This window comes from Silurus aristotelis (assembly GCF_946808225.1).
Source record: "Silurus aristotelis genome assembly, chromosome: 1".
NCBI lineage: Eukaryota > Metazoa > Chordata > Actinopteri > Siluriformes > Siluridae > Silurus > Silurus aristotelis.
In genome coordinates this window covers 20,857,661-20,870,132 of record NC_139574.1, presented here as the reverse complement: position 1 = coordinate 20,870,132, position 12,472 = coordinate 20,857,661, and the positions used below count along the sequence as shown (strand labels likewise).

The 12,472-nt window shown below is 41.9% G+C and overlaps 1 protein-coding gene across 2 annotated transcripts in view; it reads right to left on the bottom strand.

The window, feature by feature from the left end:
- mmp16a (matrix metallopeptidase 16a (membrane-inserted)) overlaps nt 1-12,007 on the bottom strand; it is a 50,386-nt gene extending 38,379 nt beyond the window's left edge. Inside the window, exons 1-3 of one of the 2 annotated variants that reach the window (XM_083551460.1) lie at nt 11,490-12,007; nt 505-653; nt 14-28 (exon numbers count right to left, since the gene is read on the bottom strand). In XM_083551460.1, coding sequence (XP_083407586.1) covers nt 14-28; nt 505-653; nt 11,490-11,615 — 290 coding nt within the window. In that variant the 5' untranslated portion in view covers nt 11,616-12,007. The remainder of the gene's footprint in view (nt 1-13; nt 29-504; nt 654-11,489) is intronic. The other variant, XM_083551461.1, reaches the window with a different exon arrangement.
- Between the last annotated feature and the right edge of the window lie 465 nt (nt 12,008-12,472).

The following is a 12,472-nucleotide window of genomic DNA, read 5'->3' as shown; positions in this document are numbered from 1 at the left end:
ACTGATGCCTCACCTTATTGTGTTAGCGCTACATCATTACATAGAAGCAAAAGGAAACAAAAAGACAAACAACAATTAAGAGATTAGTGGCGCAAAAGGTGTTAGCTGTTGAAACATCACATGATAAGAATCAGCACATGATTCTGTGCCGAAGTAACAAAGTATGCCAGTTGAACAATTTTGGCCTCGTGGCATCAAGCACACTGAAGGAGGCAGAGTAAGTCATATAAAAACAGACAGAAAGAAATTGGGCATGTCCATTTTTAATGTCCAGCTAACAGCTTTGATAGACTAGAACTGTCAAATCTGAAAGCACTTTATTCAAATGAAATTATGGGACTTAAGCCATGCCCCTGGCATTCAAATTCTCGGGAAAAGCAGCCGAACGTGGAACAGAACGAGGCAGTGGGTGAGGAGAGAAAGTGTGGAGTGAGAACGAGGAGAGACTGTGGAGACTGCCACTGTGCTGGCTGGCATGGTTCTGCCGTAGCCTCGGTTACTTACTCTATGGTGTTCTTGTCGAGTGCACCGGTGACGTTGAGGCCGTAGAGCCGCTGCATGGCAGCGATAGCAGACTGCATACTCTGAGCCGAGCGCAGCACCGACATTCTAGGGTCTGAGGGGGGGAGGTAGCCATACCGTTGCAGCCATGCCTGGAGGAAACACAAGAGACAAAAGGTTAACCCAGGGTCGGTAGGAGTTAGCTGGGAAAGCAAGTGCTTGTATGATGGACCGTTCACCTAAACAGATGATCAATTCTGAAAATGTGTCTTGTTGAAGACTGCTTGACTGCTGCAAATGTTTTAATCTCAGTGATTTGTAGACCTAACCCAGGCTTTGAATATCAAGCCCTCAAATGTGTCCTCATAAAGCACTGTACGCCTACAGAACACATTCGTTCAGCTAGCAAAAGAGAGAAAGAGAAAAACAGAGACGTGACGTGATAAAACTGATATTTAGGAACAAAGCAGAAATGCTGGCAAGTAAAAAAAAAAAAAAAACATCACAACAATTTTGCATTCCCATATATGTAATTAACAGATGTTATTCGGTGGTATTTATTTAATAAAAAGATTCCGAAATTTTGGTTTTAATTGGAATATTGGTTTAGGTTTTGGCTAATGGTTTTCTACATTACCCACAATGCTATTAGACTACCCACAGATAGAGGTAAAAGCTCTTGTATAATTAGCCTGCGCTTCACCTCTACTTGAAGCAATGCTTTTATTCTCTTAGACTGTTCAATCTGTTTCTTACCTGCTCACTTTTACACTCCGCTCAAACAGGTAAAGTATCAAAGCTTCAACTTTAATGGCAGTTAAACTACTACTGTCCTCTATCAACACACTTAATGCCTCACAAATCACTAACAGGATCTGAGTTGAGGAGGAATAATAATAATAATAATAATAATAATAATAATAATAATAATAATGAGGAAGCAGAAGTAGAACCCAGTGTTTCTTAAATAGGTTCTGCTTCACCATGACCCTGACTGGGATAAACTAATGCAACGTGTGACTTGTGCATGGCATATATAAAAGACATATCTCTACAGAATTTATGGTAATTGGCAATTACATTTATTATGGATATTTTCCAGAATACAGTGAATAAGTAGAGCAAAAGTGTGTGTGATGTCACACTTCCTGCCATCCGTTCAAAGTTCTAACTTCCTAAATTATCACTGATGTCCTTCTTCGAATCTTAACAAAATAATAAAAAATTATGTTTTATCATTATTTTCCATTTTTTCCTGCCCTTTAATAGAACAGCAATGACACACACACAACCCAGTCATCTGGCATTCTGCATCACCTCCACACCAAGATACATCAAGATGCAAGTGCAATGCAATTTTACAGTTGGACACTTGCACGGGACACTGAACTCCGTCTCCGAGACACTGAACTCCGCTTCACTTCACTCGGTAATTCCGTGCTAACTTCGATAGCATTTTTCACAAATGACAATGTCATTTCACCTGAACCAGAGAAAGGCTTAGTCCTGAATGTGAAAATCTTACGATATATAATCTCCTCCCTTCTGCGTCTCTTTCTTGCGTTACTCTGAGATGCAGCATATGCATGGCCTTTCATTTAGCAGAGAAAACATGCTAACCTTTATTCTGCTCAGTCGTCATTTCAGCAGCAGACATTACAAAAGATATTATAACAACCGAAATTTACTGACACTCAACTGACACATACAAAACTCTCATACACAGCTGAATTATTCCGATTTGTCAGCGGGAATCAAAGGCATGTCATGCATTTGCTGTACTTTCAAACCTGTTTCACCTTCGGTGGCTGCGCATGTGACAGCATAAGGTATTAACGCACTATGCAAAATGGAAACAGGGTATGAGCAAAAATGATTGTACAAAGCCACTAATGACTGTTATGGTTCAGGATAAAGGCATATTTCTTTTCTTCGGTGTGCGATCCTCTCTTGCTAACACTGATGTAATCTACCAGTGTCTAGACATTTGGCCGCTTAATCATTCTGATGTAGGCATTTGCATTGCGGTTTAGTTTGGGTGTTTCGAGAGCACTTTCAACAAACAAATACCATTTATACGGATTTAACATGTCTCTCCTCCCTTGCTGTACTTTTCTTTACATTGGCTAAGCTATTAGGTATTGCCTTAAGTGTTTTAAAGAGCATGCGATATCCTTTACAAATGTAATAAACACCGCATGATCAAGAGCTGGTGCCCTCACTACGGCAAACCTTTTACTCCCCAACACCAGGTTCATTATGAAGTTAAGGCAGGTGAGAGGACGTCACTGAAAACATACTCCATGTTAGATTTGCGTATGTGGAGTATTTCGGTGTTAGACAAAACGAACAAGTTCATTAAACTGACTTTATAATGCTTGTTTTATTTATGCCTTAAACAACCAACCAACCAACCAAATAAATGCAAAATAACCAGTGTTGCTTCTTTCATGACTGTGTTTTCCTTCTGCTTGAGTCTGAACGCAAGGTGAGGAGGCAAAAAGTTAAAAAAAGTTCACAAAGTTCAAAAGCTCACTAATGTACAGGAAGCTGCTTTGTGCCCACTGCATTTATTAAAACAGTTCTCATTTGTATCATATCTGGGCCCCTCTGAACCGTTACCTGGCCTATTATCCTAAACGTTTACGAGTCCTAATTTTCTGCATTAGCTCACTTGTGCCAGATACGTAGTTGTGCACATGCATTTTGACAGCGTGGGAATGAATAGGCTTCTATCCCAGGATGAGCTGACGTCATGGTCCTCCACAAGCCAGCCCACAACTCTGGTGTGTGAAAAACACTAGCAACACATCACTACTGTTGGATCAGTCTTAAATGAACAACGAACAAACACAGTTTAGAATTGTGTTTTTCGATTTTTTATGATCCATGAAAACTGCTCTTTAATCCTCTCTAGTAGGTCCCAGAATGGTGTACGTGTGTCAGTGAAGACGTTGTCCTGGTTTATGCTTCTGCAACAGCAAATCTACAAGCATATTAAAGTGTCATTCGTGGGTCTTTGCACACGTTTCTGTGCATGTAATTTGAGGAAATAAATACAGGAAATAAACAGAAAAGCCTTAGAGCCAAAACTAAGAAAGGATTTCATGACTCCATAACAAAGAGTGCCGTTTAACCCTTTACAGTTTAAAAGTAAAGGCAACTGGCACTCAGATCAAAGAAAATGTGGCACAGTTCTTTTTTCCTCTGACTGATGCCGCTTTTCCACACGATTCCTGTCTGGCTTTCAGGCATGTGGCAGTCATCGAACCGTTCTGCACGTTTTCACAGAAAGTAGGCGGTCCCAGGCCCAGAGCTGGTTTCAGTAGGGGGCGGCTACAGTGCAAAGGCACTGCAAGATTTCTGCTGGGCAGCTACCACACCAACATCTCCAGAGATCAGAGTTTGTCGTGGATCTACAGAGATCTAAGACACACTAGAGACCTCACAATAGGGGGGGGGGGGGGGAGATATGGTAAGAAATGCCAGCTTTAATCGGATAAGAGCAAACTGTAAGCAAAGTTAATAAACTTAAGAAACAGTACAGAGACCAGAAAAAAGAGCTGGCAATAATGGACTAGTCATGAAAGAAACACATTTGTCTGGAAAATCAATAATCGTAAAGAGCTAAATGCTTGGAGCGCATTCTGATGTTCACAGTGCAGAATTGCATGCATGCATTTTATACACAAACGCCATTTGTTGCGTTTTTTCTAGGCTGTGCAGATATTGCATAGTCCTTGCTCTACTAGTGAAATGGCAACTGGCAGATAATGAAAGACGGCCACTAGTGACCAGTGCAGAAATATTCCAAGCAACAAGGGGGGTGAAGAATCAATGCAGGATAAGTGAGCAAGAGAATGTGAACTAGACATGGAGAGACAGAGAAAGAGACAGGTGAACTGATGGATGATTTGGCTCTTTGACAGACCCCAGGGTCACCCCTATCCACTACAGCCCCGTCTCTCTTGTCCGCTCCTTGATCATGTGATGTATGACTTTCTTTTCGGCTTCTCCCGTTAGGGGTCGCCACAGCGGATCCTCCGCACGTTTGATTTGGCACATGTTTTACGCTGGATGCCCTTCCTAACGCAACCCTCCCCAATTTATCCGGGCTTGGGACCGGCACTAAGAGTGGCTGGGGATGGTTCCCTGACCGGGAATCGAACCCGGGTCGCAGCGGTGGGAGCGCTGCATCTTAACCACTAGACCACCAGGGGACCGATCATGTGATGTATGGCTTTCTTTAATCTGCCTGTGTAAGGATGTTAAGTTGCACTGAACGGTTCAATACTGTTCATGCTCAGCCTTCTATCATTCAGCGATACTGAAATTCGATACGATTGACGCTTTACCTTCACACAGCGTTCAGTTGTTCCTTAAATGTTTCTCTAATCCACCTAATACTTGCATTCGTAGTAGACTAAAGCACAACAAGGCTAAGTAAAATTGATGTAAAATCACCGCGTGAAAGCGAACGCCGCGGTTTGTTAAGGTTTGGGTAACCGGAGTCGGTGAACTTTCTTGCTCAGTGAACTCGTGAACTTGCAGATATGGTCCAGTGTACAGCTTCAGATCTGTTCACTAACAAACCAAAGGAGAAGTAATTAGCTCAGTGGAAACATCAAAGCAGAACCTTTAATGCTGCAAGAGCGCTTCATTAGCTACGACTGTGTGTCCATGGCAACGCAAGACAGTTGTTGTCAGAGGAAACGGGAAGCATTTTGTGTCTGTCGTCTCCCATACTCCGATTATCCTTTGAAATCTTGCCGATGCTACTTTATGTGTAATTCGTACAGGTATGTTAAGACCGACACTATACTGCCAAAAGATTGTAGACACCTAATCATAGGTTTGGCATGTGGTTTTTGAGCATTGCATTCCACACTTAGTCCAAATTTGCTCTTATATTTCCCTCCACTCCTCCGGGAAGGTGTTTCACTAGATTGTACTGGAGATGTGTGTTTATATAGACTCAAGGGTGTTAGTAAAGGCATGTACTGATGTAGGTGAGGAGGCCTGGTGTGCAGTCAGCATGAAAAATCCATCCCAAAGGTGTTTAATAGGATTGAGGTCTGAGCTCTATAGCAGGAGATCTTAGAGTCCAACCCATGCAAAGCATATCTTTATAGAGTTTGCTTTGTGCACAAGGGCATTGTCATACTGGAACAGGTTTGGGTCTCCTAGTTCAAGTGAAGGAAATGTTCATGCTACTGCATCCAAAGACGCTCGATACAATTGTGTGCCTTCAGCTTTGCGTTAACAGTTTGGGAAAGAACCACATATGGCTGATAAAGTCAGGTGTCCCGATATTTTTGTCCATATAGCGCATGTAGCACCCATCTCACATACCTACAAAATTCTGTGCATTTATATTTATTCCAAAGGAGGAGGAACAGGACTAGTAACACCCTTAAAATGTGTTAAAACATTTTCGTGGCACGGTTTTGTCTGTTGAAGGATGCAGGTTGTAATCAGGAGTTTTTGTTGGTTTACAGACACTTCTGGATACATTCCTATTTCCCCCTCATATCGACCAGTCTGAGAGTAGACCATCTCACCAGCAGGTACCTAGCATTAGCCTCAGGTTTCACACAGCACAGCCTCGTCTCAGCGACTCCGGATTATCCAGTGTGTCTGGTGTCAAATACTTTCAAACCTGGTTCAACTTTTTGAAACCAGACTACACGAATAGTATGACATTTTCATTTACAAGGCATTTCATTTATTAACTGTCATTTTAAATATTTAACACCCCCATTTGCCCCCAACCCACTTTAAGTACAAGGAGGTTGGTGTGCGCTATTCATCAGTAGGCCCCGAGGCCGTAAGACTAGAATGCTAAATATTGTTGCACCCTCTTGCTGTTCTTGTTTCTTATTTTAATTTACTGCTATATCTGTGAATGAAGTGTTTTAGACTGACTAAGCATATGTGTATTTGGGGCAACTGGCTCGAGTAAATGCCTGAAAGTGTATCAGAGGGCATTGCTGCTCCAAACACACATTTGATTCATAGCTGGTCATTCAATTCAATTCATCCTTTTTAACAAAATGTAAGAACTGGCACACAGGATCTGTAAGCTCAGTGTGTACTTGTGTGTGTGTGTGAGCATCTATAAAGTCAATCTCACATCTCTCGGCCCTCGCACATACGCTAAATAATTCAGCAGCACACACGCAGCATAGTGCACACAGAGTCCCTATGACAACCGCCCTCCCACATGCTCGGCCACACTGTATTTTTGGGCAAATGTCAAGAAACTCCATGGTCCTTGTAGTGACTAACGCTAAACCACTTCAAAGAGTGAAATCTGAATTCCAGTCGTCTCAAAAGATGTTTCCTCGTTAGGACTGGATTGAAAGGTCTGTGGTTGGCTGAGCATGCAGGTGAAAAAAAATAAAAATCAAGCACATTTGTCTGTCAAAGGCTTTTTAAACACCACATGTAAAGTGTGGCACACAGCTGCATGCGAACTGTAGCGCAGGGTGATGTTTCCCCAAGCTTTCAGTGTCATGCCATGAAAACTATTTGTCATGAGCGCCGAGGGCGCCTCGTGTCCCTGTGTTCTTCTGTTCATCGCCACTGAAGTTTCCAACAGCGCTCGGGTTTGAATAGTAGCAAACAATTTTTCACAGTGTCTCTCAGCAGCTGTCCTCTCAGCTAACAGAGAGACAGAGAGAGAGAGAGAGAGAGAGAGAGAGAGAGAGAGAGAGAGAGAGAGAGAGAGAGAGAGAGAGAGAGAGAGATACATGATGGAGCTGTACAAAAAGAGAGAAAGCAAGAAGGAGAGGATCATCAATCCAAATGAATTCTTTCACACTCCTATTCCTATTCCTAAAATTCCTGTTTATATCTCATGGATGGTATCTGATCCGAAGTCATGCACGTGCACCGAGTGAGAATTTATGTCGATGTTGCCATAACAACAAGGAGTGCAAGTCTGGTCAACATGTTCAACTTTTAAACCATGCTGCTTGTGCTGTTCACAAGCTTTAATGATTTCTGTCGCGGCGAGTGCGATTACGTCAGTGCGATTGCTGAACAGACAGCGAGGAGAAGAGTTTGTGATCGCGGTGGAGTTGCTCAGCATTTCAGGAATGAAGAATGCTCAGGGTGTGCAAAACAAACCAAGACCTGCCTGTTTTATTCTGATCTATTTGGCAAATAAATTTCGTTCGGGCAATAGGGTTGAATATAAGGCTGTGTGCAACCGTACCTATATGCTTTTACCTTATTTTTTGCACCGTATTTACCTGTTTCGGGGGGCTGTGTGATGGGTAAACACACTGACATATCATATCCACCCCAGGGGCTCCACACAAATCTGTTCTCCCAGTAAAGCCAAGCTGACGTCAGAAAGACCATGTGTGAGCGCAACATGCTGCACTGAGTACAGAACACAACTCCAGGTCCCCCCCCCAATACATACATGACACACACTGTTGAAAAAATAACACACACACACACACACACACACACACACACACACACACACACACACACACACACACACACACACACACACACACACACACACACACCTTGCAAAATGGCTAAATGCCAAGCTTTTACATTTAATGCTTTTCAACAAAGAACCCCTCTTTAGGGTTTGATTTAGATACACACACCCACCCCCCCCAAAACCAGGTTGTGCACAGGTTTTGATTTTGTCACACAATGTAATAAACTGGAACACCCAGGCTGCCTGGGCTCTAGTATAACTCTGCACAGTTCGAAACGAGCTGTGATATGACTTACGAGGGTTCTCACTAGTAGGTCAGCGTGAACGACACAAGAAAGGGAACAGCCCTGGGGAGGAGCCGCCTGTTCTGGTGCCGCTCTGAAAGCAGTTTATTTCCCAGCCATAAACACTGAGACGATGCTTCTCACCACATCATATAAACAGACAGACGAGTCAAGGAGCAAAACAAATAAACCTTTCTGTTCATTTGTGACCCTTTTAAAAAGAGAGTTGGATGTTGCCCTCGGTGACTGAGCTGCTGCCACATCAACATCTGGTGTCACACTAGTGCGCCTTTCAATAATTCAGAAAGATCTTGAGCAGCCTGACCAGTCATGCAGCAGCACAAAGTTCTTTGTTTGAGACCCAGCAGGAATTAAAAGATTATTGGATTCCTGAGAAACAAATAAAGAAACAATCAAACAAACAAGCATGCATATTCATGATGCTTATGTATTTATGCGATTATTATAAGGATCACGTTTTGAGTTGGTTTGACTTTAGCTGGTCATCCTGGATTGTATGAAGTGTGTGTGTGTGTGTGTGTGTGTGTGTGTGTGTGTGTGTGTGTGTGTGTGTGTGTGTGTGTGTGTCATTCTGTCTGTCTGTCTCAATACCTGGATGACTCATGCCAGGACTCTGCACCTGATGCTCAGCAGAGAATTGACTCATTCATGCAAAACCACTGCTCCAGCCACAGAAAAATGTAGAAAGGCAAATTGTTTAGATTTTCCCCCCCAGATCTGATAAAGTGTGAAGGAAGGAAGGTGCCTACAGTGCAAGTAAAATGCTTTATCTTCAAGGTTCTTTGATTGTTTTATCATCAACTATATGAACGATAACAAACACTAAAGCAGGTAGGCATTTCATCTTCTCTTCTACTTCCTCTCTCGCTCTCTCTCACACACACACACACACACACACACACACACACACACACACACACACACACACACACACACACACACACACACACACACACACACACACACACACACCTGAACAAAGCTTCTGTTGAAATACAGCGATGATACACAGCTCATGCGGTGCTGTTCCTACTCAGAATAATACAATCATAAAATTTCCAGAAAACAGAATGTATTGCTATGATAAAAAAAAAAAAAAAAAAAAGTGACTCATGTAAGAGCGGCTTTTCCGCTTTTTTTTCAGTCCGTTAATTTTACCATATTGTGAAGCATGACTTATGGCCATATTTCTTTTGACAAAGCCGGCTGCAGAAAGTCCCCCTGAGAATGTGTGTGCAAATCTCTTCTTACTATTGTAGACTTTCATATCAAATAATTTTTTAATGTTATGTTCTTGCACAACACTCTGTCTTCTTGTCACACTCAATATCCATCACATGCAATTAACGTGACACACGCACAAAAACAAAAAAAAAAACAAAAAAAAATTATATATATATATATATATATATATATATATATATATATATATATATATATATATATATATATATATATATATATACACACACACAAATTAATGGCACTCTACTGAGTTTTAGTGTCACTGTGGCAGAACTAGTTCATAGTGAAGTAGTAGCTTTTTAGTTGTGATATGAAAGTCACAAAGCAGTGAAAATGCAAAGGAAAGACATTCCCTCTATGAGGAGTGGGAGGCATGGGGGATGAGAGGGAGCACAGCGAGTGCAGAGGTCATGGTGTGTCCATGCTCTCTGAGCGGGAGGGGAAAACAGAGCTGACGTATGAACCAGCAGAACCTTATGAGTAACAGCGGGCAAGAGAGGTAAAACCCTCCCTACAGCTCAGACTAGTCATTAAACAAAAAGCACACAGACTCATCTCGTGGCTCTTAAGACTCCCTGCATGTCTATAAAACAAAGCAGCCAAGAACACGCTGAACCGCATCAGTGCTGAATACAAGTGAACGCACACCGTTATCATTTAAAAACTCCACATGGATGCAGAGTGTCTGCAAACTCTCAGCAGACCAAATACCGCTTCAGGAAAGTTAGCAGATATTCAGATGCGTCTTGGCTGATGAATTGAAAATTGGTTTGAAACCACAGAAGCCGAGATTAGCCCTCTTTAATTCTGAAAAGTTCAAACCACTGGTTTGAGAAAAAAAAACACAGTGGTTCGTATGTTGCCTTAAAATAAGTTTGCCCTCAAAACTCTATTTTGGTGGGAGATCATCCCACTCAGTTCTTAAAATACACATATAAATATACATATATATATATATCTTTCACTCTAAATGTCTGCATGCACTACTGATTCCCAATGCAATTTCCAAAACCAACTTGACTGTAAAAGAGACCTGAAGATCGAGAAGATTAAGTTCAGTGTTCATTTGCAATGTAGACACACAGCATGTGCTTACGTTTCGTTTTTTTTCCTGGCTCGGATTCTGAAGAATTCAGGTCACCTATTCTTTTCTGCTTGAACGATTACCGATCTGTTTAACGTCTTCAAATACAGAAGGTATTAAAAGCTTCAACATACATATGAATGTATGAAGAGATCCTGTAAGTGAAACCAACATCCCAAAGCACCTCCGTAATTATAATCGGGTTAGAAGGGATTGTGATACACCCGCTCTGTTACTATCTACCTTTTTTTTTCTTTTTCTTTTTGCAAAGGCTAGATGACTGTCCTCTGGTTACGAACCTCAGATGTCTGAAAGGACATCTAAGAAGTATCAAGTGATTTCACTCCCTGGAATCAGAGCAGCCCATCTGAGCCGCTTAAACACAATAAACAGGCAGTATATAATCCAGGAAAATTGAACTGTCAGGAAATGCCAGGATATATTATGGCTGTCTTTCCACTACTGGCCTTGGAACAAGATAATGCACTCATTTTCTGGGAACAGGAGAGCCATGTGTAGTAATGCTTTTATAGCCAACTGGGAAAAGGAAGCACAAAGTATCTTATACGTGTGATTGTTGATACAGCATATGGTGTGGTGTAAGATAACTCTGATACTGGACATCACACACCTCGCTCCTGACAGCTTGTGTATTCAGCCAGCTTTAATCACTGAACTCTGGGTGCTGGAGCTGAGAGAACCGCCTGTTATCAAATAAAGCCACAGGCATATGGGCGAACCAAACAAGCTTTGGAGCTCGAATAGACTCAGGAGATATCAACTGAAGTTTTAAGAAGTCTCCCTGAATGAGAAAAAAGGTTAACGGGGAATAAATGCGAGGAGTGTAGTGTAGAGTCAGCATGTTTGCGAGGCCAGTGGTTCTCCTTACCTCCACGCTGAAGGGCTGCTCCTCTCCGTAAACAGCACATACAATCCACAGCACGAACTGCAAACCCAGCGGCCCCGGGTACACGCTAGTCAAACGTCTTCTAGCATGGAATGCTAACAAAAACATAATGTAGACAGGATTTTGGCTGTTTTTTTTCTTATTATTATTAACAGTCAACAAAACATAACCGGAAGGAATAAATCCCCGTGTTTCAGTCGGTCGGAAACATCGGTCAGGAGGATGCAGGGCTCTGTGGCGAGGCGGAGGAGAAATCCGGAGGAACGCTGTTAGCCACGTTTAGACCCTGTGCTGTGTGTGTGTGTGTGTGTGTGTGTGTGTGTGTGTGTGTGTGTGTGTGTGTGTGTGTGTGTGTGTGTGTGTGTGTGTGTGTGTGTCAGCTGGCCGCTCGCCTCCAGCACGCCCGATATGTTGATGATGTTGTGTGCTGAGCAGCATCGAGGACGCGCAGGCTCTACTGCGAGTTTTCAACCGTTTTCGCCTGCACTTCTGCACATGCGCAATACAGGACGAACCCCCCTACAGCCATCTCCAAACACAAACACACACACACACACACACACACACACCCTGGAGAGGCGCGTAACAACAGAGCTGCTTACCGTACACCAACCAATCTCAGAACATCATGGACCATAAGGAAGGAGGCACTGATAATTCTAATAATAATAATAATAATACGCTTCTAATAATTACACTATTACATAATAATAATAATAATAATAAGTGAGATATATATATATATATATATATATATATATATATATATATATATATATATATATATCACACTATATTTTTTTATATTTTATATTATTTTAAAGTATGTAAGTATATCTCTATGGCAAAATGCATTTACTGCTCCTCCTCCTACAACTCTGGAAAAAAAAGATATGCACACATGAATATAATACACTGTGTAGCTATAAATCTGAAGACTCCAAAAAACACAGGAACAAAGATGA